General features: G+C 39.1%; 2 protein-coding genes across 7 annotated transcripts in view; one reads left to right on the forward strand and one right to left on the reverse strand.

Moving 5' to 3' along the window:
* The window catches only part of TRAK2 (trafficking kinesin protein 2), a 64,499-nt gene extending 59,542 nt beyond the window's left edge, over positions 1-4,957 (reverse strand). For 2 of the 4 annotated variants that reach the window (XM_047773234.1, XM_047773231.1), the window contains exon 1: positions 3,899-4,191. The gene's annotated coding sequence lies outside the window, so the exon portion shown is untranslated. Of the gene's footprint in view, positions 1-3,039; positions 3,165-3,898; positions 4,192-4,851 lie in introns of those variants that run through there. The other 2 variants (XM_047773233.1, XM_047773232.1) reach the window with 2 other exon arrangements.
* The window catches only part of STRADB (STE20 related adaptor beta), a 29,146-nt gene continuing 10,059 nt past the window's right edge, over positions 4,316-23,402 (forward strand). Inside the window, exons 1-4 of one of the 3 annotated variants that reach the window (XM_047773235.1) lie at positions 4,316-4,489; positions 7,753-7,843; positions 11,545-11,625; positions 21,498-21,597. In XM_047773235.1, the coding sequence (XP_047629191.1) occupies positions 7,832-7,843; positions 11,545-11,625; positions 21,498-21,597 (193 nt within the window). In that variant the 5' untranslated portion in view covers positions 4,316-4,489; positions 7,753-7,831. The remainder of the gene's footprint in view (positions 4,490-7,752; positions 7,844-11,544; positions 11,626-21,497; positions 21,598-23,402) is intronic. The other 2 variants (XM_047773237.1, XM_047773236.1) reach the window with 2 other exon arrangements.

The raw sequence follows: 23,402 nt of genomic DNA on the forward strand, positions 1-23,402 counted from the left end.
AAAAAAAGATAATTACTTCTAGTATATACCTCAAACATTTGGCTTAAAAACCTCACAGTTTTCCTTGCCCCTCACTCTGTAAGTTCTCTTTCCCAGACATTCACTATCTGTGCCCCTGCGCCCCCCAAAAAAACTGGCTTCTCCAACCACACAATATTTTCTAGCCAAAACAAAGGACTGTATTTACCAATTCCCTAGACACACCAGGAAATTCTCAAACCTATAACTTCATCCATGCTATGTCTTCTACCTTTAATGTCTTCTCCCCCTTCTACATATCCAAATTCTAGACATTCTTCACACCTCAGGTCAATGCCACTTTTTCCCATTAAGCTCCCAGGCTAGGGATCAAATTGCACCTGTAGCTGCCAGCCACAGCCACAGTCACAGCAAGGCCAGATCCCAGCCAAGTGGTGACCTACACCACAGCTGGAGGCAACGCCAGATCCTTAGCCTACTGGGTGAGGCCAGAGATGGAAACCACACCCTCATGGATACTAGTAGAGTTTGTTACCACTGAGTCACAACGGGAACTCCTCTCTAAAATTAAAAAAAGAAAAGGAAAAAAAAAAAGAAAAAATACACTTGTTCCTTATCATTTCTGATTAACTTTATATTCTCTGTGGCAAACATATTCTATTTTGGTATTTTTTTCCTTCTCTTTTCAGAGGCATTTGAAGACCTCGATAAATAGTAAATGGCAACAGGAGAGTATAATGGCTAAAAGCACAGATTCTAAAGACAGACTGCTTGAGTTTGAATCTTAACCACTATCCTTTATTAGCTATGTGACCATGGGCAAGTTACTTAATTTCTCTGTGCGTCAGTATCTTTATGTATAAAATTGAGATAGTAAGAGTAGGTATTTCATGAAGTTGTCAGTGGACTTGGCATAGAAGAGAATAAGCATCATTAAGAATGTCTATTAAATACAGTGGAAAAATAATGAATATTCTGTGATAACTGAATAAAGCTTCATTTCTTTATGGAAAGCAAAATGTCAAAAGCAAAGCCAATCTCTAGGTACGAAAGAGGTATATACAAATTATTCCTAAATCACCTTATGTATGCCCTAAGGGTCAGCTGTGCCCTTTAAAATCGTTCTTATGTTAACAATGGTTCCACTTTAGTTTGCTATTTCAATATTCCGAGAAAATATTCAGTTCGGCTTCCTGTGGCAATAAGATACCTAACTGATCTTATTGCCTCCAGTCTTACCCCCTTTAATCCATCCTCCATGGCTCACAGAGTATCTTTCTAAAATACAGACTTAATGTTTTCCTATTGCTACAAACTCCCTCCATTCCATACCCCTTAGGAAAAAGTTTAAAATTCTTAGTGTCTCATACAAACTCATCCAAATATGACTCCAGCCTAGTCTCCAGCTTCATTTCTCAACACTTCTTACCATGAAACCTAAGCACTTGGCTACACATCGAAGGCTTTTTGTAAGTCATCTCTTCGGTAAAACATCTCTCCATTAGTTTGCACGGGTTTCCATAACAAACTACCAGACTGGGCAGCTTAAACAACAGAAATTTATTTTCTCTTAATTCTGGAGAATTATGAGAAGTGTAAATTCTACCACTTAGCATGGTGTCTGTCCCACTGAAGGTACTTACTAAAGATTTGATTATTTATAGTAGAAGAAGGAACATGGACTTTGAAGAAAGGCAAGTGTGAGTTCAAATCCTGGCTCTACAACTGACTTATCTCATGACTTTGGACAAGTCACTAAATGCCAACCTTCCATTCTACATAAGGTAGTTATAAAGATAAATGGCAAATTATAATAAAAGCATTCTGTTGTAGGGCTGGTACATAGTAGGTGCTCAATAAATGTTATAGTAAAGACTCTGGGACTGCCTGGGTTTGACACCCAGTTCCATCACTTAGTATCAGCATGACCTTGGGTATGTTAACTTACCCTCTGCTTTAGTTATCTACAAAAACACCTCATACTGCTACTATGACAATAAGCTAATATAGGTGAAACATTTAGAGAAGTATCTAACACATAGTAAGATCTATACAAATGTTTCCTATTATATGATTACTGCAGATCAAATACGACTGGAAATCATGAATAACTTAGCTCTTTCAACTATTAAGTTATTTTAAATGTGAATATTACCTTAGTGTTCAGATTTCTTATTAACTAAACAGGATAGTAACTAGAGGTTCAAAAATTGGTATGGATGATATAAACAAAGCTGAAAATAAACATGCAATAACATTATCATCTCATTCCTTATATTGGTGTTTACCGTATTTTGTGTATTGAAGTAAAAATCTTAAGAAACAATTTTTTCTACTCTTTGTGACTACAGATGTTAACCATTTGCAGAAGAGAATAACACTCCTTGGCTCATATTTTCAATTACAGAACCACTAAACCTTTGAACTGGAAAGACTTTTGAGATGAAAGGCCAATCCTACCAAGGCTTACGTAAGTAAAGAGGTGCATTTGTAATGGTCTTTAGCTCTGTGGAGGATGAGAATTGCAAGTAGATAGAACAACTGGTTCAAAAGCACTAAAGCAGGGCTTCAGGATTTATTCTAGATGTCCAAGGTATGCAGTAGGAACCGGTATTAGGAAATAATGCTGGAAAATGCTTTTCCAACCTTTAAGGTCAGTAATTTCTTTCTTTCTTTCTTTCTTTTTTTTTTTAAGGTCAGTAATTTCTGAAGTAGGTACAAGTTACCTGACCCACACTTTGAAGTAAGGCAGATCTAGGTATGAATCTCTACTTGTTACATAAGCAAAGTTTTTGAACCTCAGATTATGCAACAGAATTATTTTAGTGATTAAGTGATCCAACGTATGTAGAGCTCATAACTGAGATGCCTGGCTGACTGGAAGTACTCAAATGTTTGTCTGACTCCTATCATCCTATGAATAAAGATCTGTAAATATAACAACTGTCTTTTAGTGTTTGATGAATGTCTGAGACTTTCTGAATGTTACTGAATTTTAAAAACAGAAAGCTGGAATAACTGCTGAGATGATAAAGTGTCTTCATGCTTGCCCTTTCTTACCACCAAATGTCCTTCACAATTTCTTCTGTAGTGTCATGTCACCACCATCAACATGCTATTTGGAGATCACTGTAGCTCAGACTTCCAATTCTACAGCAAAGATTTGAAGTTGAGGGGAAAAATGACTGAAATAAATTAAAAACAAAAACCTGAAAGAGTCCTTTTCATTTTATTTCTATGGTCCATTCTAGCTTGATGAATTTCCAGTGAAAAGTTTGTTTCTGGGGCAGAAACTGCAGGTTTAAATAAAAGGCTCGTGGGCAAGTAACCGAGTTCACCACTATTAAAATGACCCAGAAGTCTTTTAAGTGTTTGGGAGATTATCTTTATGCTGATACTAAAAGGATATCTGCCAATATTCATTATTTACGGTTGAAACTAAAGGCAACTGTCTTTCTTTTAAAAGATGTCTGGCTCAAAATCAATTGCAAGAAAAGCCCAACTCAACACAGAGCTCTTTTCCACTATCGTCTCATCTCTCTCCCATCACAGATGGCGACTGAGGCTTAAGATTTAACGTCCAGACACTAAAGCCGCTCATCGCTCGGGGATGGGGCACTAGGTGAGTACTGTCCGGCAGAGGATGGGATACTGCTAATCCTCCTCAGAGGCGCATCTGGGGTGAACCCGGGGACCAGAGTCCAATGCCCACCACTTCGCCCTTATCCTTAGAAAACCACCCGCTTCCCAGAGCGGGGCGGGGACCCGGCGAGCACCCAGCCCTCCAGTACCCAGCTCCGGCTCCGGTGTCCGCGCGCGACCTCCGAGGACCAGGAGGAGCGCGGGGCGAGGAGGCTCCTCTGCCTTCAAGAGAAGATGGCAAGAGCAAGTTCGGGTCGTGCGCGGGAAGGTTACTTACAGGAATAGCCCGGTGTCCTCGGTCCTGCGCCCGCGCTCCTTCAAGGAGAAGATTCTAAAAGCGGCGGCAGCCTAGGAGCAGCAGCCAAAGCGGCCGCCGCTGCCTGTAACCGCCCGGGCGTGGCAGGGACTGGTGGGCGACTTCACAACATCATCACTCGGCGACTTCGGTTTTGCAGCGACGCCGACTCAATTACAGTCCCCCGCCCCGCACAATTGGGGAAGAGAAGACAAGACCCACTCTCCCAGCAGCCTCTAAGGCGCTAGCGCACTACCTGCTGGGAATTGCAGTTTCCTCTAGGCCACGCCCCTAGCACGAAAGGCCACGCCCCCTAACCGGCGGCCCCGAGGCGGGAGGCGGGGCCGCGACCCTGCAGTCGGGGTGGGGCGAATCCCGTCCCGGCGGGGTGCCCCGGGCTGGGGCCGAGTTCCAGGCCCACAGTCCCAGTCCGGGTCGCGCCGCCCTCTTGAGCTTCGCGGCCCGCGCTGGGAGCGGGCCTGGCGCTCTCGCCTTGCCCCTGGGCGGGCCGGGCACCCGGGCCCTGCACCTTTGGCTGCCTGAGGAGAGCTGCTGGCTTTGGTCGCCTCCTAGGTAATGAGGGGACGCCGGGCCGGGGAGGGTAAGGGAGGGGCAGTTGGGACGTGAGGGAGCGCGGTTGCGTTCGCGCTAACCTCGGGAAGCCCGGGACTAGAACTCGCCACCGCGCCTCAAGCCCGAGCCCGGGCGGCCAGCGGGGCTGTGGAGGGAGCCCGGCTCTGCGTGGCGACCGGCCCGTGCGCCCCGCGCAGCTCCGGCTCTGCCCGGGAGTCCTGGGCCTCGCGGCGGCGGCGGAGGCACCTGCGTGCGGCGGAGGCGGTGCCTGCTGGGGTTGGCGGTGCCAGGTGTTCGGGGGCCCATCCGCCCGCCGCGCTCTCCCCCGGCCCCGCCACCCCCACCCTTACCCTTGCTCTCACCTTTGGCCGTGCTTCCCCGCTCGAGAAGTTTCCAAACCGAGGACGCCCTCCGGCCCCCGCGCCGTGTGACACCTTCTGTGAGTTCGCTAACAAAGTGCCCCAAAACAGGACTCGGAAGGAAGCTTTTACATCATTAAATGCTCAAGCTGCGTTTGGTCCTCGGTATTTAAGTTCAGCGTTGTGTTGTTTCCTCGTGGGTTTGTTGTGTCAGGCACCTTTTCCCTCAGAACTTGATCAGAATTTGTGACAGCGCCTACCTAGCCTAGAGCCTGGCACACAGTAGGCACTTCGTAAATATTTTTTGAAAGCGTGAGTCACGATGCTAAGTTTGGAAAATTCTACTGAGTTGTGCGTCGCTCTAATTTTTAAGACTTTATGGGTTCCCAGGATCTCTTTGAAACTTACAGTAATCTTAGAGCTCCGCGCAGTTAAATCAGGTTTTTTGCATTCCCACTAACAGTGGTCTCTTTTGGATGTTTACATTAACTAACTCTCTCCCCCCTCCCCAGTTGTGTAATTTAGATGCGCTCCTGATTTTCTCAGCAAGTGTTAATTTAACCTTTCAGATTAAAGCCTTAGGAGCAACCATTAGTATAGAACAGATTTAAATTATTTATAAGGCTTTATCCTAATTAGCTTTTTAGATACAAGTGCAAGAGACCACACTGATGTACCTGTGAATATATTTAGAAATACAAGTCTCACCCATGATTTTTTTTAAAGAATTTATATTTATACCTAGTGAAAGCGCAAGCAGGAGAAAATTATGACAGCAAAGCTATCCTTCCCTCCCCCCGCTGCCCTTAGCAGGGGCAGCTGCTGCCTTGACCTCAAAATGTCTTATAATATTATCTCTTAATAGTCTGTCACATCTAAAGCAAAATCTCTGGGATTAACCCATGCACAGTTCTCACAGATTGTGTTTCTTATGAGTTTTTCTGGGAAAAAAAAAAAGTGTAATGGAGTTTACAAAATTTTTGTTGTTTAAGAACTTATATTACGTGGGAAAAGCAGGAAACAAAATCCTGAGAACCAGGAAATTCAGTTAATCATGATATCTCTAATCTTACTGCTTGTGGGAATGTCCCTTACAAGTGGTCAGGGCCTTGTCTGCGGTGGTCACTATCCCAGGTGCCTAGCACAGTGCCTGACCCATGACAGGCATTCATTAAACATTTGTGGAGTGAATACTTGGCTTTTTTAGTCAATAGGACAGTGACTTTCAGGTGTATGGTTTTTTCATTTACTCGGATGTTTCCTTAGAATAAGTTAATGGAAGTGAGAATTTTATTAGGTCAAAAGGTATGAATATTTAAAAATTAATTGGAGTAGACTTGCAATGTTGTGTTAGCTTCAGCTGTACAGGAAAGTAAATCAGATATACATATATCGATTCTTTTTCAGATTCTTTTCTCATATAGGCCATCACAGAGCGTTGAATAGAATTCCCAGTGCTATATAGTAGGCCTTGTTACTGATTGATTTTTGTATATAAGTTTATATATGTCCCAACATTTTTATCATTATTAAAACATTGCCAACCTGCTTTCCAAATGAGCCCTATTGTTTGGTACTGCCACCAATAATATCTGAGTGTACCTTTCAAAACATCTTCTTCAGCTCTTATATTGACACAATATTTGCTAGTTCTGAGCCCTTTCAGATGAAATATTCAATTTGATCTCAGTCACCTTGGAAAGTGGGCAGGGCAGGTGTTGCATTCCCCCTCTTGTAACACAGCAGACACCAGCATCTTACATTGATGATAATGAATGGCAGGTGACAAAATAATCAAGCACTCTCAGATTTTTCTTCCTCCTGTTTTCTGCCTTTGGTTTGTACTGAATATCCTGAGTAAATTGACATCCTTCCCTAGCAATAAAATTGGCTGCTACTCTATGGTGAGCAAAGTCTTTTTCTTTCTCATTTTGTTCAGATGTTTGCAGATACCTTGATTAGACTTGGGAACTTCATTAAAATGAAATAATGAGCCACAATTTAGATGAAAGAGATATTGGTTAGGTATAAGGAAAGACCTGGCACTAACAGGTTTAGAGCATTACCACCTTTTAGGAAAGATCTGGAAACTTTTGGTGGTGCTTTAGTAGCTCCTTGAATCTGAAGAAGCTCTTTTAACCCTCTGAATCTGTTAGAATCTTCATAAACTATTGAGCTTAGTACTCCGTTAATGAAAGTGGACAGGACTTATTTGTATGATTACTGCATATCTTTCATATATGTCAGTAAATTCCAAGAAGTAAAAGAAATCAGATCTAAGAATCATAAAATAAAAAATATTCGACCTACAGAAACTATTATTTTTGTATGGAAACGACACAAAAAATTTTAAAACATATGGCGAGAAGAAAATGTTATTAATTCCTAGTCTGTTACTAATCCTGATTCTTTCCCAAATTTGCTGGTCAGTGACCCTAAGTGATTTAATGGTGATTAATCAGATGAGGAAGGTTAATTACCTATTAAACCATTTTGGAAGATGCAAAGTTTACTTATAAATGGAACCATTGGAAATTCTTGGAGTATATTTATAGTTGGCACCATTTATTAACCAAAAGTGTGTCCAACATTGCCTTTTCTGTATTCTTATATCTGCTTAGTGTTTTTTAAAAACATAATACAGAAAAGATAGGAAAGGAAAGATGGGGGTATATGGAGGCTTTGGAAATATTCAGAATTTCCTTTCCACTTCACTCTTTCTATTTTAATGTCAGGTCCCAAATAGTCTTCAGTAAACAGAAATGCTTTTAAGGACACTTTGCCAAAATGTCTGTAATCCTGTGTTAGAGAATAGCTGCCCAAATAGCAATGGGTTTATGGCAACTAGGTCTTCAAAGAGTTTGTATATAAATCTAAGTTATTTTGCTTTTGTTTTTTTTATAGTAGGATATTTCTTGAAGATAAAGCAGAAATCTTTGGAATAGATGGATTTTTGTCACTTTCTGTGAACTAAAGCGATTCAATGTCTCTTTTGGTAAGTTTTTATAAACATGGATCTAATTTTGTATCAACAGAGTAGTTAGAGGTTAGTGCAAGGTCATAATAGAGGACATACTCTGATGGAATATTCTTATGCTTTAAGATGTTTTGATCTGAATGACTTCTGGTCTTTAAAAATGAGTTAAATTTTCGTTGGGTTTTTGTCTTTTTAAAAAAGTGCTTCTCCTGTCCTTTTCTGTTATACTCCTTGTTTTCCTTTGTCCCATACCCACTTTTTTTCATACATTTACTGTCCTTAGATATTCTTCCATCCAGTTAAGCTATGCCTTATCCTTTAAATCTTTCAAAAATCTGTTTTACACATTTCCATCTGACTAAAGGTAGTCAATATAGTGTTAAAAATAAGCCTTTTGGGAGTTCCCATCGTGTTTTAGCGTAACGAACCCAGCTAATACCCATGAGGACATGGATTTGATACCTGAACCTCACTCAGTAGGTTAAGGATCCAGCATTGCCTTGAGGTGGTGTAGTTTGCAGACTCGGCTCAGATCCCAAGTGACTATGGCTTAGGCCGACAGCTACAGTTCTGATTTGACCCCTAGCCTGGGAACTTCCATATGCTGTGTTTGTGGCTCTAATAAAACCAAAAAAACCCCACAAAAGCCTCTTGACTTAACAACAAACATTTGAATCAGTGTAAAATACTGTGTATATATATCAACTTGTTTCTTGCCTATATTAAGTCCATGGTATCTACTTTAGATTAAGTAGTTTTAGAACTTTGATTATGTCTTATGTAGAATATAATACAAAGTTTGAATTATTAAAGCAGTACTCTTTTAAAAAGTGATAGGTACATTTGTATGATGATTTGTAATTTACAAATACTTTCTTATATCTCTCTGTCTTCAAAATTGTAAGTGATTGGCAGGGCAGGTGGTATAATCCTCATTTGGAGTTTGGCTCAAGACTGCCAAGAATTAGAGCCAGGGCTCAAACTGATATTTGCCAGTACACTCCATCACTCGCCAAGTCTGAGAGGCATAATATGAAGTTAGGAGGAGACTGTATTGTTAGTTATTTGGAAAATACAGAATGCACTTACTTTGTGTTTAAAGTTTTTCCACTTAAAAGGGGAACTTTGTATATCTGGAACATACATTGAGGTGAAATATCTACCTCATTTTCTAAAGCTGGGATCAGCAAACTTTTTCTGTAAAGGGCCAGATGGGATTTGTGTGCCCTATGGTCTCCATTAAATTACTCTTCTGTTTTAAAACCAACCATAGCCATAATATGTAAATAAATGCAAATGGATGTGAACTTTATGCACTAAAACAGGTGGGGGTCAGATTTGACTCATGGGCCATAATTTTTTGAACCCTTCTCTAAAGAATTACTTAAAGATTAACAATTTTATATCCATTTGTAGCTTGGATGAGATATAAGCAGGCACTTGATAGATGAAGATCCTGAGTTTTAGAGGGCTGTGTGCTTTCCTAGGGGACAAATTAGGGGGAAAGAACATCTTATTTAATCTATTTTGTCATAATTATGGATTTTTTTTTAAAAATAATAGAATTTGATAATGGGTCATTTATATTCATTTTGTTAATAATTTTGTTATATTCTTCTGCATTGATGAAATATTGATGAAATACTTAGAGTCCTTTGAATCAAAACATTCATATTTCCCCCAAATGAGATATTTATGCAACTGAGATATAGTTAATGTTTTTACTTATGAAGGATTCTTCCCCATTCAAGTTTTACCCTCTATTTGACAGCTAAGAAAAGATGTTTTCAAAGGAGCAGCAGGTAACAAAATTCCAGGTTCTCAGAAATAAAGCAGGTGTTCAGCACAAACTATGTTGTTTGCATGAACAGTTTAGGCACTGTGATCCATTCTTATCAGGGAATGGTGGGAAATTCCCAGAATCCTAGTTCCTAGATACCAGTCAATGGTCGGCCTTGCAAGCAGGTCTTTTCAAGGCCTACTGTGTTAACTTTTCCACACAGTGGTATTAATGATTATTGTGAAAGGTTTAGGGTAAATGTAGCAAAATATATATAAGTACCAAATATAATACTTAAATAATCTAACTGGAGATTATTTTTATTCTGAACAGCAGTGATAAGTATCTTCAAAAACTGTTAAATTGTAAGTTTTTTTCAGCTTATACAAACCACTAGACATTTTGCAAAACAAATGATTCTACAACTATCTTTTTTTTTTTTTTTGCTTTTTACGGCTGCATCTGTGGCATACGGGAGTTCCCAGGCTAGGGGTCACATCTGAGCTGCAGCTGCTGGCCTACATCACAGCCACAGCTTGGGATCTGAGCTGCATCTGCAGCATACACTAGAGCTCACAGCAATACCAGATCCTTAGTCCACTGAGCAGGGCCAGTGATCGAACCTACATCCTCATGGATGCTAGTTGGGTTGTAACCTGTTGAGCCACAACAGGCATTCGCTCTACAACTGTCTTGACACTATTAGCTTCTCTTCTTCAGAGATGAATTTTATATAAAATGGTGATATATGAAATTATTATCTTAAGACTGATAAGGTATACAGACTAGTAATTCAACTTAATCAGTAATTTAGGCTAACTGGGAAAATGACTAGTTTGGTTAGTAAGAAATCTGGGCATATTTTAAAAGAAAGGAAGTTTGATTACTTTAAGCAAGTGACTACAGAGTGTTAAGTAAACATGGATAGACTTAAAGACTCACTTGATATTATACTTTAATGTTCATTTGAAATGAATGTTTATGATATGCTTAAAAATAATTAAAAGTCTCTTTCACACAGTTTGTTTATGCTTTCGACATACTTTTTCTTCCTAAATAGTATAACATTAGCTTCGCTCCACTAACATGTGTAGGAGTTAAATTTCTTTGTTGACACTATGTAATAATAGAATCTTGGGTTAAAATGCAGGAAAATGTAAATCGTGATACTGGAACTAAGTCTCTTAATTTGATTCAAATTGATTAGAGATTTTATCACCTTACAAAATAAAATTGGTTCCAAATATATTCAATGTGTGTTTTAATGTGGATAAACATGGTTCCTACACTTGATGGAAAAAATCTGAGAATCAAGATAAAATTATATAATGAGTACAGCAGAATAATCTCTAAATATTCAGAGAAAACTCTAAAGATGAAAGAATTAAAAATCAACAACAGCAGTAAAAATGAATTGATATTCTTACTTCCAGGGTAGAGGGCAAGAATCAAGAGATCCTGTTGTGGCTCAGCAGGTTAACAATCTGACATAGTGTCCCTGAGGATGCGGGTTTGGTCCCTGGTCTTGCTCGGTGGGTTAAGGATCCAGCATTGCCCCAAGATGGCAGCGCAGGTTGCAGATGCGGCTCAGATCCAGTGTGATTGTGGCTGTGGCATAGGCCAGCAGCTGCAGCTCTGATTCAGCCCCTGGCCTTGGAGCTTCCATATATATGGCACAGGTGCTGCCCTAAAAAGCAAAAAAAAAAAAAAAAATCAGATACAGTGCCAAGTAAAATAACAGATATGAGATGTGAAATGTCTTCTGCATATCCAGCTGCTCCTCACTTCTCTCCCATACTGTGTACCTCCACAGTTTGAATACTGGCTCCAATGCAGATTCCTGCATGTTGCCCTTTCTGTTCCTTCAACAGACTTTTTTGTATGCACATGCCACCTTTATCTTATGACTTATTTTTCACTCATATTTCTGAATTTACAGGATTGTTTCTGCACTTCCCGAACACAAGTTGAATCACTCAGATCTGAAAAACAGTCTGAAACCAGTACCCATCAAAACTTGGTAAGAAGATGGTTAAGTACAATTAATGCTCTTCATTTGCCTTCTGTGATACCGTTTTACAAAATATAATTTTCAGTTCTTCTATATCTCTTCTTCTTTACAGTATCTTTTACTGTTTCTTCTTCCTCTGCTTAAGCTATTGTCCAAAAGTCTGTAATTGGCCCATGCTCTTCTGCCTAAACAGACTCTCCCAAGGCTGCTCCTGTGGTTTTAGTTGCTCAGATTTCATGTGGTCCTGGAGCTGTTTTTTCTTGGGGTCATGAGGGGACCCTGTCCATCAAGCAGAACTGATGATTATCAAATTTTTGTCTGCAACTTTGGACTTTCCTGGGCACCAACCAGTTTTGTGTATAAGAATATCTCTGACTGGAGTTTTCAAAGGCATCGCTGTGCAACTTGACTGATTTTCTCTAAAACTTCACAGACTCACTCAATTTCCTGCTTTGGCAAAATTCATCTACTAAATCATCCTGACTAGAAACTTTGGAGTTATCCTCACATTGCCTATACTTCTACCCCTAAACTTAGTTATACACCAGGCTTGTGGATCTGTCTCTGAAATGCCCTTGAGGCAATCCCTTCCTTCACCTGATCACTGCTGCTACTCAGATCTCATCATCTTTCACCTGGATTATTGCAGATAAACTCATTGTCTCTAGTTTCTTAGTGTCTAACTTCCTCTCCCACTCAGATCAGAATTTAACACTGTTAACCTGTTTGTTACACTTTCCAGCTTTAAAATTTCCATTGGTTTCTTAAAGCCTGTGGGATAAAGCCTAAACTTCTTAGTGTGGTATAAGGACTCTTTGATAGCATAGAATATGTCTAATGTTTGAGTTTCATTTCTTACTACTGAGTCTTAGCACAGAATGTTTATTTGAAATACCCTTCTCCATTTTCTGCCTCTCAAATTCCTCCTTATGCATAAAGAGTTGGCTCAGATATCACATCTCAGAAGCTTATGCTCTTGTACCTTTATTTTTTTTGTCCACGCTTGAAGCAGTAACAACACCAGATCCTTAACCTACCAGGCCACCAGGTAACCCCAGCCTTTAATTCTCTTATGCTCCTCGAGATCTTAGATAGTCCCATGAAATGGCATTTATTATTTTATCTGTGAGTGATTGATGTCTCTGTCTCCCACATGATCCCCATAAAACAGGCACCATATCTTTTTCATCTTTATCATCCCTGGGCAATACCTGATATATTTTTATTATTTTTTTATTTTTTTTTAAGTGAAAAGAAATTAGATTGTATTTTCATTTGTGTCATATTAATACATCCTTTTGGTAGGAAAATGTTCTTTCTGTATCAGAATATATACTGTTTTCATTACTTTTCTTAGTGATGTGAGTCATAAGTTCACCTACCATATTCGTTTACTCAATTGAAAGGTCCTGTCTTATTAAACACCTTGCTCCTCTTAGGTGAGATGAAGAATGAGAACAGTGGGGACCAAAAATGATAAAGGGCTGATAAGATCTAGTTTAGAAAGAGCTCGACAATGTCTTCTTTGTTGTGATCCAGACCAGCAGTTTTGTCCAGTGATTCTGCTAGCCAAGGCATCATTTATTTTTTATTTTATTTTTTCCTTTTTTTTATTACTCAAATGAATTTATCACATCTGTAGTTGTATAATGATCATAACAATCTGATTTCACAGGATTTCCATCCCACAGCCCAGGCACTTCCCCCCACCCCTCAAACTGTGGAGACCATAAGTTTTTCAATGTCTGTGAGTCAGCATCTGTTCTGCAAAGAAGTTCCGTCTGTCCTTTTTTCAGATTCCACATGTCAGTGAAAGCATTTGATGTTGGTGTCTCATTGTATGGCTGACTTCACTTAGCATGATAGTTTCTAGGTCCATCCCTGTTGCTAAAAATGCTGGTATTTCGTTCTTTTTAATGGCTGAGTAATATTCCATTGTGTATATGTACCACATCTTCTGGATCCACTCCTCTGTCAATGGACATTTAGGTTGTTTCCATGTTTTGGCTATTGTAAATAGTGCTGCAATGAACATTGGAGTACATGTGTCTTTGCGAGTCATGGTTTTCTCTGGATAGATGCCCAGGAGTGGGATTGCTGGATCAAATGGTAGTTCTATGTTTAGTTTTCTGAGGAATCTCCATACTGTTTTCCACAGTGGTTGCACCAATTTACAATCCCACCAACAGTGTACTAGGGTTCCTTTTTCTCCACACCCTCTCCAGCACTTATTGTTTGTAGACTTTTTGATGATGGCCATTCTGGCTGGTGTAAGGTGGTACCTCAGAGTGGTTTTGATTTGCATCTCTCTAATAATGAGGATGTTGAACATCTTTTCATGTGTTTTTTGATCATCTGTATGTCTTCTTTGGAGAATTGTCTGTTTAGATCTTCTGCCTATTTTTTGATAGGCTTGTTTGTTTTTTTGGTATGGAGCTGCAGAAGATGTTTATAAATTTTGGAGATTAATCCCTTGTCAGTTGATTCACTTGCAAAGATTTTCTCCCATTCTGTGGGTTGTCTTTTGTGTTGTTTAGGGTTTCCTTTGCTGTGCAGAAACTTTGAAGTTTGATTAGATCCCATTTGTTTCTTTTTCTTTTTATTGTCAATACTCTGATATGTTTATCTGAGAAGATGTTGCTGTGGTTTATATCAGAGAGTGTTTGGCCTATGTTTTCCTCTAGGAGTTTGATAGTGTCTGGTCTTCTATCTAGGTCTTTAATCCATTTGGAGTTTATTTTTGTGTATGGTGTTGGGCAGTGTTCTAATTTCATTCTTTTCCATGTGGCTGTCCAGTTTTCCCAGCACCACTTATTGAACAAGCTGTCCTTTCTCCATTGTATATTCTTGCCTCCTTTGTCATAGATGAGTTGGCTATAGGTGTGTGGGTTGAATTCTGGGCTTTCTATCCTGTTCCACTGATCTATATGTCTGTCTTTGTGCCAGTACCATGCAGTTTTGACGACTGTTGCTTTGTAGTATAGTCTGAAGTCCGGGAGCCTGATTCCTCCAGCTCCATTTTTCTTTCTCAGGATGTCTTTGGCTATTGTGGGTCTTTTGAGTTTCCAAACAAACTTTAAAATATTTTGTTCAAGTTCTGTGAAAAATGTCTTTGGTAATTTGATAGGGATTGCATTGAATCTGTAGATTGCCTTGGGTAGTATAGTCATTTTGATAATATTAACTCTTCCAACCCACGAGCATGGTATATCTTTCCATCTGTTTGTGTCATCTTTGATTTCTTTCATCAGTGGCTTGTAGTTTTCATAGTATAGGTCTTTCGTTTCTTTAGGTAGGTTTACTCCTAGGTATTTTATTCTTTTGGATGTGATGGTAAATGGGATTGCTTCCCTAATTTCCTTTTCTGCTCTTTCATTGTTAGTATATAGAAACGCTGTCGATTTCTGTGTATTGATTTTGTATCCTGCAACTTTGCCAAATTCGTGGATGAGCTCTAACAGTTTTCTGGTAGAGTCTTTAGGATTCTCTAGGTATAGAATTATGTCATCTGCAAATAGGGATAATTTTACTTCTTCCTTTCCAATTTGGATTCCTTTTGTTTCTTTTACTTCTCTGATTGCTGTGGCTAGGACTTCCACAACTATGTTGAAGAGTAGTGGCAAGAGCGGACATCCTTTTCTTGCTCCTGATCTCAGCGGGAATTCTTTCAGCTTTTCACCATTGAGAATGATGTTCGCTGTGGGTTTGTTGTATATGGCCTTTATCATGTTGAGGTAGGTTCCCACTATGCCCACTTTCTGAAGGGTTTTTATCAGAAATGGGTGTTGGATTTTGTCAAAGGCTTTTTCCGCGTCTATTGAGAGGATCATATGGTTTTTATTCTTCAGTTTGTTAATGTGGTGTATCACACAGATGGGTTTGTGGATATTGAGGAACCCTTGCATCCCTGGGATAAATCCCACTTGATCATGATGTACAATCCTTTGAATGTATTGTTGGATGCAGTTTGCTAGTATTTTGTTGAGGATTTTTGCATTGATGTTCATCAGTGAAATTGGCCTGTAGTTTTCTTTTTTTGTGGTATCTTTGTCTGGTTTTGGTACCAGGGTGATGGTGGCTTCATAGAATGAGTTTGGGAGTATCCCTTCCTCTGCAATTTTTGAAATAGTTTCAGAAGGAGAGGTGTTAGCTCTTCTCTAAATGTTTGACCTGATATATTTTTAAAGAAACATGCTGAGAAATTTATCTCTGGGATCTTCCTCCTCTTAATCTCTTAATCTTCTTTTAAAATAATTATTTCTATAAAGTGGAACCTGCCTCGCAAATACGTTAGTCCTACAAAATGAAGTAATCCCAGTTAATCCTGTTTATAAATTTATCCTGGTCTTATCTACAGTTACTTTCTTTTTTGTTATTTCAATTTTACTTACTAGTACTTTAAAGTCTTCTGGTTAAGTCAGAATGGCCATCATTAATAAGTCCACAAATAACAAGTGCTGGAGGGGCTGTGGAGAAAAGGGAACCCTCCTGCACTGTTGGTGGGAATGGAAACTGGTACAGCCACTATGGAGAACAGTTTGGAGATACCTTAGAAATCTATACATAGAACTTCCATATGACCCCGCAATCCCACTCTTGGGCATCTATTCAGACAAAACTCTACTTAAAAGAGACACGTGCACCCGCATGTTCATTGCAGCACTATTCACAATAGCCAGGACATGGAAACAACCCAAATGTCCATCGACAGATGATAGGATTTGGAAGAGGTGGTATATATACACAATGGAATACTACTCAGCCATCAAAAAGAATGACATAATGCCATTTACAGCAACATGGATGGAACTAAAGAATCTCATACTGAGTGAAATGAGCCAGAAAGACAAATATGATATCACTTATAACTGGAATCTAATATCCAGCACAAATGAACATCTCCTCAGAAAAGAAAATCATGGACTTGGAGAATAGACTTGTGGCTGCCTGATGGGAGAGGGAGGGAGTGGGAGGGATCGGGAGCTTGGGCTTGTCAGACACAACTTAGAATAGATTTACAAGGAGATCCTGCTGAATAGCATTGAGAACTTTGTCTAGATACTCATGTTGCAACAGAACAAAGGGTGGGGAAAAAAATGTAATTGTAATGTATACATGTAGGGATAACTTGATCCCCTTGCTGTACAGTGGGAAAATAAAAAAAAAGGAAATATGAACTCTAAAAAAAAAAAAGAAAATAAAGTCTTCTGGTTACATATGCTTTTGTACAATAGGATGTAATATCCAATGCTCATTTTCATTCAGGTATTACCCTTCAGACTGAGGTAGTGTTTAGAAAGCAAAGTGTCTGTCATTGGCTCCTTAATGTTACTAAGAGAGAGGTCTAGAACTCGGGAAACTTCCGCAAGTGCTGCTTTTTTTTTTTAAGTATTGTGCTAAGATACACATACCATAAAAGTCACTGTCTTAAGCTTTTTTTTTTTTTGTCTTTTTGCTATTTCTTTGGGCTGCTCCCCGCGGCATATGGAGGTTCCCAGGCTAGGGGTCGAATCGGAGCTGTAGCCACTGGCTTACGCCAGAGCCACAGCAACGTGGGATCCAAGTCGCGTCTGCAACCTACACCACAGCTCACGGCAACACCAGATCCTTAACCCACTGAGCAAAGGCAGGGACCGAACCCGCAACCTCATGGTTCCTAGTCGGATTCGTTAACCACTGCGCCACGACAGGAACTCCTCTTAAGCATTTTTAAATGTACAGTTGAGTGGCATCACATACATTCATAAGGTTGTGTAAGACCATCGCCATTCATCTCCATAACTTTTCATCTTGTAAAACTGAAACTCTGTACCCAATTAAACAATAACTCCTCTTTCCCACTCTCCTCAGCTCTTGGTAACCACCATTCTACTTTCTGTCTCTGATTTTTGATTACTCTAAGTACCTAATGTAAATGGACTCATATTTAATTTTTTAATTTTTATTTTTTTAATTTATTTTATTTATTTATTTATTTTTTTTGTCTTTTTGCCATTTCTTGGGCCGCTCCCGCGGCACATGGAGGTTCCCAGGCTAGGGGTCTAATCGGAGCTGAGCTGCCAGCCTACGCCAGAGCCACAGCAATGTGGGATCCGAGCCGCGTCTGCAACCTACACCACAGCTCACGGCAACGCCGGATCGTTAACCCACTGAGCAAGAGCAGGGATCGAACCCGCAATCTCATGGTTCCTAGTTGGATTCGTTAACCACTGCGCCACAACGGGAACTCCTAATTTTTTAATTTTTAAATTATAGTTGACTTAAGATGCTCTGACAATTTCTGCTGTACAGTAAAGTGACCCAGGTATACATATATATTCTTTTCCTCACATTATCCTCCATCATTTTCCATCACAAGCGATTAGATATATTTCCCTGTGCTGTATGGCAGTATCTCATTGCTTATCCACTCCAAATGCTATGGTTTGCATCTACTATCCCTCAGTTTTTTCACTTAGCATAATGTCCTTAGAGTTCATTTGTATTACAACATGCTGCAGAATTTTCTTATTTTTTAAGGTTGAATAATATTGCATTATATATGTACTACATTTTGCTTATCCATCTGTTAGTGGACTCTGAGTTGCTTCCACATTGTGGCTATTGTGAATAGTGCTGCTGTGAACATGGTGTACAAATATCTCTGAGACCCTGATTTCAAATTCAAATTTCATATTCCTTTTAGGAATATACCCAGAAGTGGAATTGCTAGATCATGTAGTAAATCTGTTTAAGCTTTTTGAGGAACCATTGTACTGTTTTCCACAGTGATTGGAACTTGTACACCAATAATGTATAAGAGTTATAGTTTCTTTACATCCTCTTGAATACTCATTATTTTCTGGGTTTTTGTTTGTTTGTTTTTTTTTGGTAACATCTTTATAAAGAGTGTGGAATGGTATCATTGTAGTTTTGATTTGCATTTCCTTAATGATGAGTAATAGTGAGCCCCTTTTCGTGTGTTTATTGACCACATGTTTGTGTTCTTTGGAGCAATGTCTATTCAGGTCCTCTGCCCATTTTTGAATTGGATGAGTTTTTTGGTTGGGTTTTAGTTCTCTATATATTTTGGGTATTAACATCGTTCCAGAAGTATAATTTACAAATATGTCCTCTCATTCTATGGGTTGCCTTTTAACTTTGTTGATAGTGTCTTTTGATGTACAAGGTTTTAAATTTTTCATGAAGTCAAATTTGTCAATTTTTTTTGTCACTAGTATCTTTGGTGTCATAGCCAAAAAGTTATTGTCAAATTCAATGTCATAAAGCTTTTTCCCTATGTTTTCTTCTAAGAGTTTTATTATTTTAGGTCTTAAGTTTAGGTCCTTGATCGATTTTGAGTTAATTTTTGTATAGGTAAGGGTCCAACTTCATTTTTTTGCATGGGGATATCTAATTTTCCCAGCACTATTTGTTGAAAAGTCTGTCCTTACTCCATTGAATTATCTTGGCACTCTTATCAAAAGTTATTTAACTATATATATGAGAGTTTATTTTTAGCCTGTTGCTCTGTATGTCTGTCTTTGCGTCAGTACCACATTGTTTTAATTACTGTAGCTCTGTAGTAAATTTCGAAATCAGGAAGAGTGAGTCTTCCAATTCTTTTTCCTTTTCCCCAAGATTGTGTTGTTCGGGATCCCTTGAGATTTTAATAATATCAAGTCTCCCAATCTTTTTTTTTTTTTTTTTGGTCTTTTTAGGGCAACACCCACAGCATATGGAGGTTCGCAGGTTAGGGGTCAAATCAGAGCTATAGCCTCTGGCCTACGCCACAGCCATTCCAGATCTGAGCTGCATCTGCGGTCTATACCACAGCTCACTGCAACACCAGATCCTTAACCCACTGATCGAGGTGAGGGATTGAACCTGCATCCTCATGGATACTAGTCAGATATGTTTCCACTGAGCCACAAAGGGAACTCAAGGTCTTCCAGTCTTTGAACACGAGATGTGTTTCCATTCAGTTTTGTCTTCCTTAATTTCTTTCAACAATGTTTTGTAGTTTTCATTGTAGTCTTTCACTGCCATGGTTAAATTAATTTCTAGGAATTTTATTCTTTTGATGATACTGTAAATGGAATTCATGATATTTTTCCAGATTATTTATTAACCAGGTCTTTTGAATTTTTAGGAATTTATTAACAAGTTTGACAAGGACAAGGACACTGCTATGATTTTTGCTTTCTAATTCTCTAGTCATCAAATCAAAAAGAAGTGAGATTAGTTTTAAGATGATTTATTGTTAATGAATTTATGTTGTCTTCTTGTGACTGCCGTGTTGTTTTAAGTGTTAATAACTTGTCTGTGTAGTAATTTGATATCAGACCTTGCCCAGCATCAAGCCTGCCCCTTTGTCTTTTTCTCCCTTTTTTGAAAATTAAGGCAGTAATTTAAACACAGTATTGCCATTCTGGCTTCTCATCTGAGTTCTACTATATTTGCAAGCTTAATATCCAAATGTAATCATCTTTGGTCTAGTGGTTTGAACCTACTTAAAACAAATTGTTTTAGGCTTTGGCTACTTAATTACAATGAAAGTACTTCTAGTTTAAAGAAGACTATTTCCCTAATGGAGTTGATGAAAGCAAGATAGAGGTTGATTAACCTGATTTCAATCCATCATCTGGTAACCTGATGCCATTTTTTCAAGCAGTGAATTATAAGCCTCAGTTCATTCTGTGCTCTAACCTTCCTGAGAGACTTGAGCTTATCTCTTTAAAGTTTTAAAAAATTGCTACATGTTCTTTTTTTCTCTCTCATATGTATTCTTTAAATATGAATTTCAGACTACCTGTTCTAAAAAAATTAAATTGATTTCTTTAGATTTCTTTCTTCATTGGGATTGTATCCAATCTTATGGTAGACTTTCTTTTTATATAGCTTTTCATCACTCTTGAAGATTATTCTTCTTTATTCACCTTTAGCCATAACTTAGTACTATATTTTTCTGCTCTCTTAAAAGTTTAGGAAACATGTAGAATCATGGATGTAAAAAGTAGTTAGCAGAATTCCTAGTACATTCCCTTCTTCCCTTTCTTTACTTTGGAGGTAGTAACAAGATTCCTACCATCTACTAGTGCCTGTAAAGTTTCCTAATGTCTTGGAGTACTCGTGTCCTTTGGGAAATCCACATAGCTATCATGTCACACCAGAGGTGGCCTCTTTTCTCCTGCATGCATGATATTTCACTGTATTCTGGGATCTGGTGCAAACCTATTACTTTGGCTCCATTGTTCTTCATGAAACCCTCAAATGGTATATGGTAATTATAATTAACTCAGGAGGCCTGTACCCTATTCTGTTCTCCCATCTCTTGAGGTTTATTTTTCTTTCTGACCTCCCTTCTGATTCATCTCACCTTGTGAGAAACTTCTTCAGCTTCTTTTAATAGGTTGCAGTGTGGAAATGGTTTCTTGGAATATCTCCCCTAGCTGAGCAGGTACCTGTATGTATAATGGTTTTAACTGGCAACCACTTGAAGCAAGAGCATAAGCAATAGAATATGCCTCACATGTCCTTGCATCTCTTCCCTTGATATATTTATTAGATACCCTGAAGAGTCAACAGTTATTCTTAGCAACTCCTAAAAATGCTTAATGGAAATTGTGCTGAAAAGTGTTCTTTGATAACTATGAATCTTCTTTTTCTGCCCTCTCCCCCTTTACAGTTTGATGGCCTTATAACTAGCATCATATATTAGCTCTTGCAAACACCTTATGGATCTTAAAACAGTCTCTTAAGTCATCCTTCAGTGTGTTCCTAATGAGCACTAGTGTTATTTGAAAAGACAGTATCAGTATTTTATATTGGAGTAGGGGACCAAATTGGGGCACCAAAAAAGTTTATACCTATTTTGTTTTCATGTTTTTAAAACAATGTAGGTTGATGAGCCATCCCTTTCCTTGTTGCCTCTATCCACCAGAGCCAATGAAGTGATCTGTTCCACCAACGTTTCTCACTATGAACTCCAAGTGGAAATAGGTAATAATTCTCAATCTTACATTAATTGACCATTATTGTTAGAAATGAAATTGATGACAAAAAGCTTAATATCTAAATAGGTCTTTTTCTGTTGTTACCCAGAACATAAAATGAAATACTGTGTCAGTCAGATCTCTTAATTTTATTTCTATGCTAAAACAGTATCCCAGATTTTTTTTTCAAGATTGTTTTCTAGAATTTTTACTTTTTCGCTGAAGTACTTATAGAGGAGGAAGACACTAAATCTAAATATTCATTGTTTTGTGTTTGTTTTTGTTTCTGTTTAGGATTTTTAGGGTGGCACCCTTGAGGCATAAGGAAGTTCTGAGGCTAGGGGTCAAATTGGAGCTATAGCTGCTGGCCTACGCCACAGTGACAGCAACACTAGATCTGAGCCGAGTCTGCAACCTATACCATAGCTCATGGCAATGCCGGATCCTTAACCCACTGAGCGAGGCCAGGGATCGAACCTGTAACCTCATGGTTCCTAGTTGGATTGTTTCTGCTGCTCCACGATGGGAACTCCTATTGTGTGTATCTTTATTGTGAAAAACTTCTGATTATTTATCTGAATTAAATCATGTAAATCTTTTTAGTCACAGTCCTTTAACCAAATTACTTTCTTTTAACTTAAAAACTCACCCAAAATCCCATTTACAGTAGAAACTTTTTTCAGTTAAGTTTGGAACAAGCAGAGTTATCGTTTACAGCCTTATGCATGTGAAACATTCGTTCTGTTAAACCCCGCAGACAGATTCTGCATTAGGTGCTAGGGATATCAAGCCATGTAAAGTACTTGAGTTCACATTCTCTCTGGGAAGATGAACATGAAAGACAGCTTTGTTTTATGCACTGGAAGGTATTGTAGTAGAAGTGTGACAAGTGTTAGGGAACTGAGGAGATGGAACATCTAGCTGTCCATCCTGACTCTTCTAGGAGTTGAGGAAGATTGCCCAAAAAAAAAGGCCGGGGTGGGGGTGTGCTGGATCTTGAAAAAGGAAAAGTTTACTAAGTATTCTAGTCAGGGTTTTTTGTTACAACAGAAAACAGCCTTGGAGTTCTGGTCGTGGCACAGTGGAAATGAATCTGACTAGGAACCATGAGGTTTTGGGTTCAATCCCTAGCCTCAATGGGTTAAGGATCTGGCATTGCCATGAGCTATGGTGTAGGTCACAGACATGGCTCAGATCTGGTGTGGCTGTGGCTATGGCTGGCAGCTATAGCTCTGATTAGACCCCTAGCCTGGGAACCTCCATATGCCGAAGGTGCAGCCCAAAAAGCAAAAGCAAAACAAAAACAAAAAGGCAGCAAACAGTGACCACTTAAAAAATGAATTTTTTTTTCTTTGGCCATTTTCTTGGGCCGCTCGCACGGCATATGGAGGTTCCCAGGCTAGGGGTCTAATCAGAGCTACATTCAGCCTACACCAGAGCCACAGCAACGTGGGATCCGGGGCGTGTCTGCAACCTACACCACAGCTCATGGCAACACTGGATCCTTAACCCACTGAGCAAGGCCAGGGATCGAACCCTCAATCTCATGGTTCCTAGTTGGATTGGTTAACCACTGTGCCACTATGGGAACTCCATAAAATGAATTTTTTTTAAAAACAGTTTTGCCAACTTATAGAATCATTGGCTAGAGAAACAGACTCGGAAGAAACCAAGAGAAGCTACATGGTTAGAACCATAGCTAGGGCAATAGCATAAGAGCAGCTTAGTTAGTGTACTACTTAATAGGGTACTTTTACCACCAGACATTGGGACCCCACTGGTGAGTTCCAAACTTAACTAAAAAACATTTCT

This window comes from Phacochoerus africanus, chromosome 3, assembly GCF_016906955.1.
Source record: "Phacochoerus africanus isolate WHEZ1 chromosome 3, ROS_Pafr_v1, whole genome shotgun sequence".
NCBI lineage: Eukaryota > Metazoa > Chordata > Mammalia > Artiodactyla > Suidae > Phacochoerus > Phacochoerus africanus.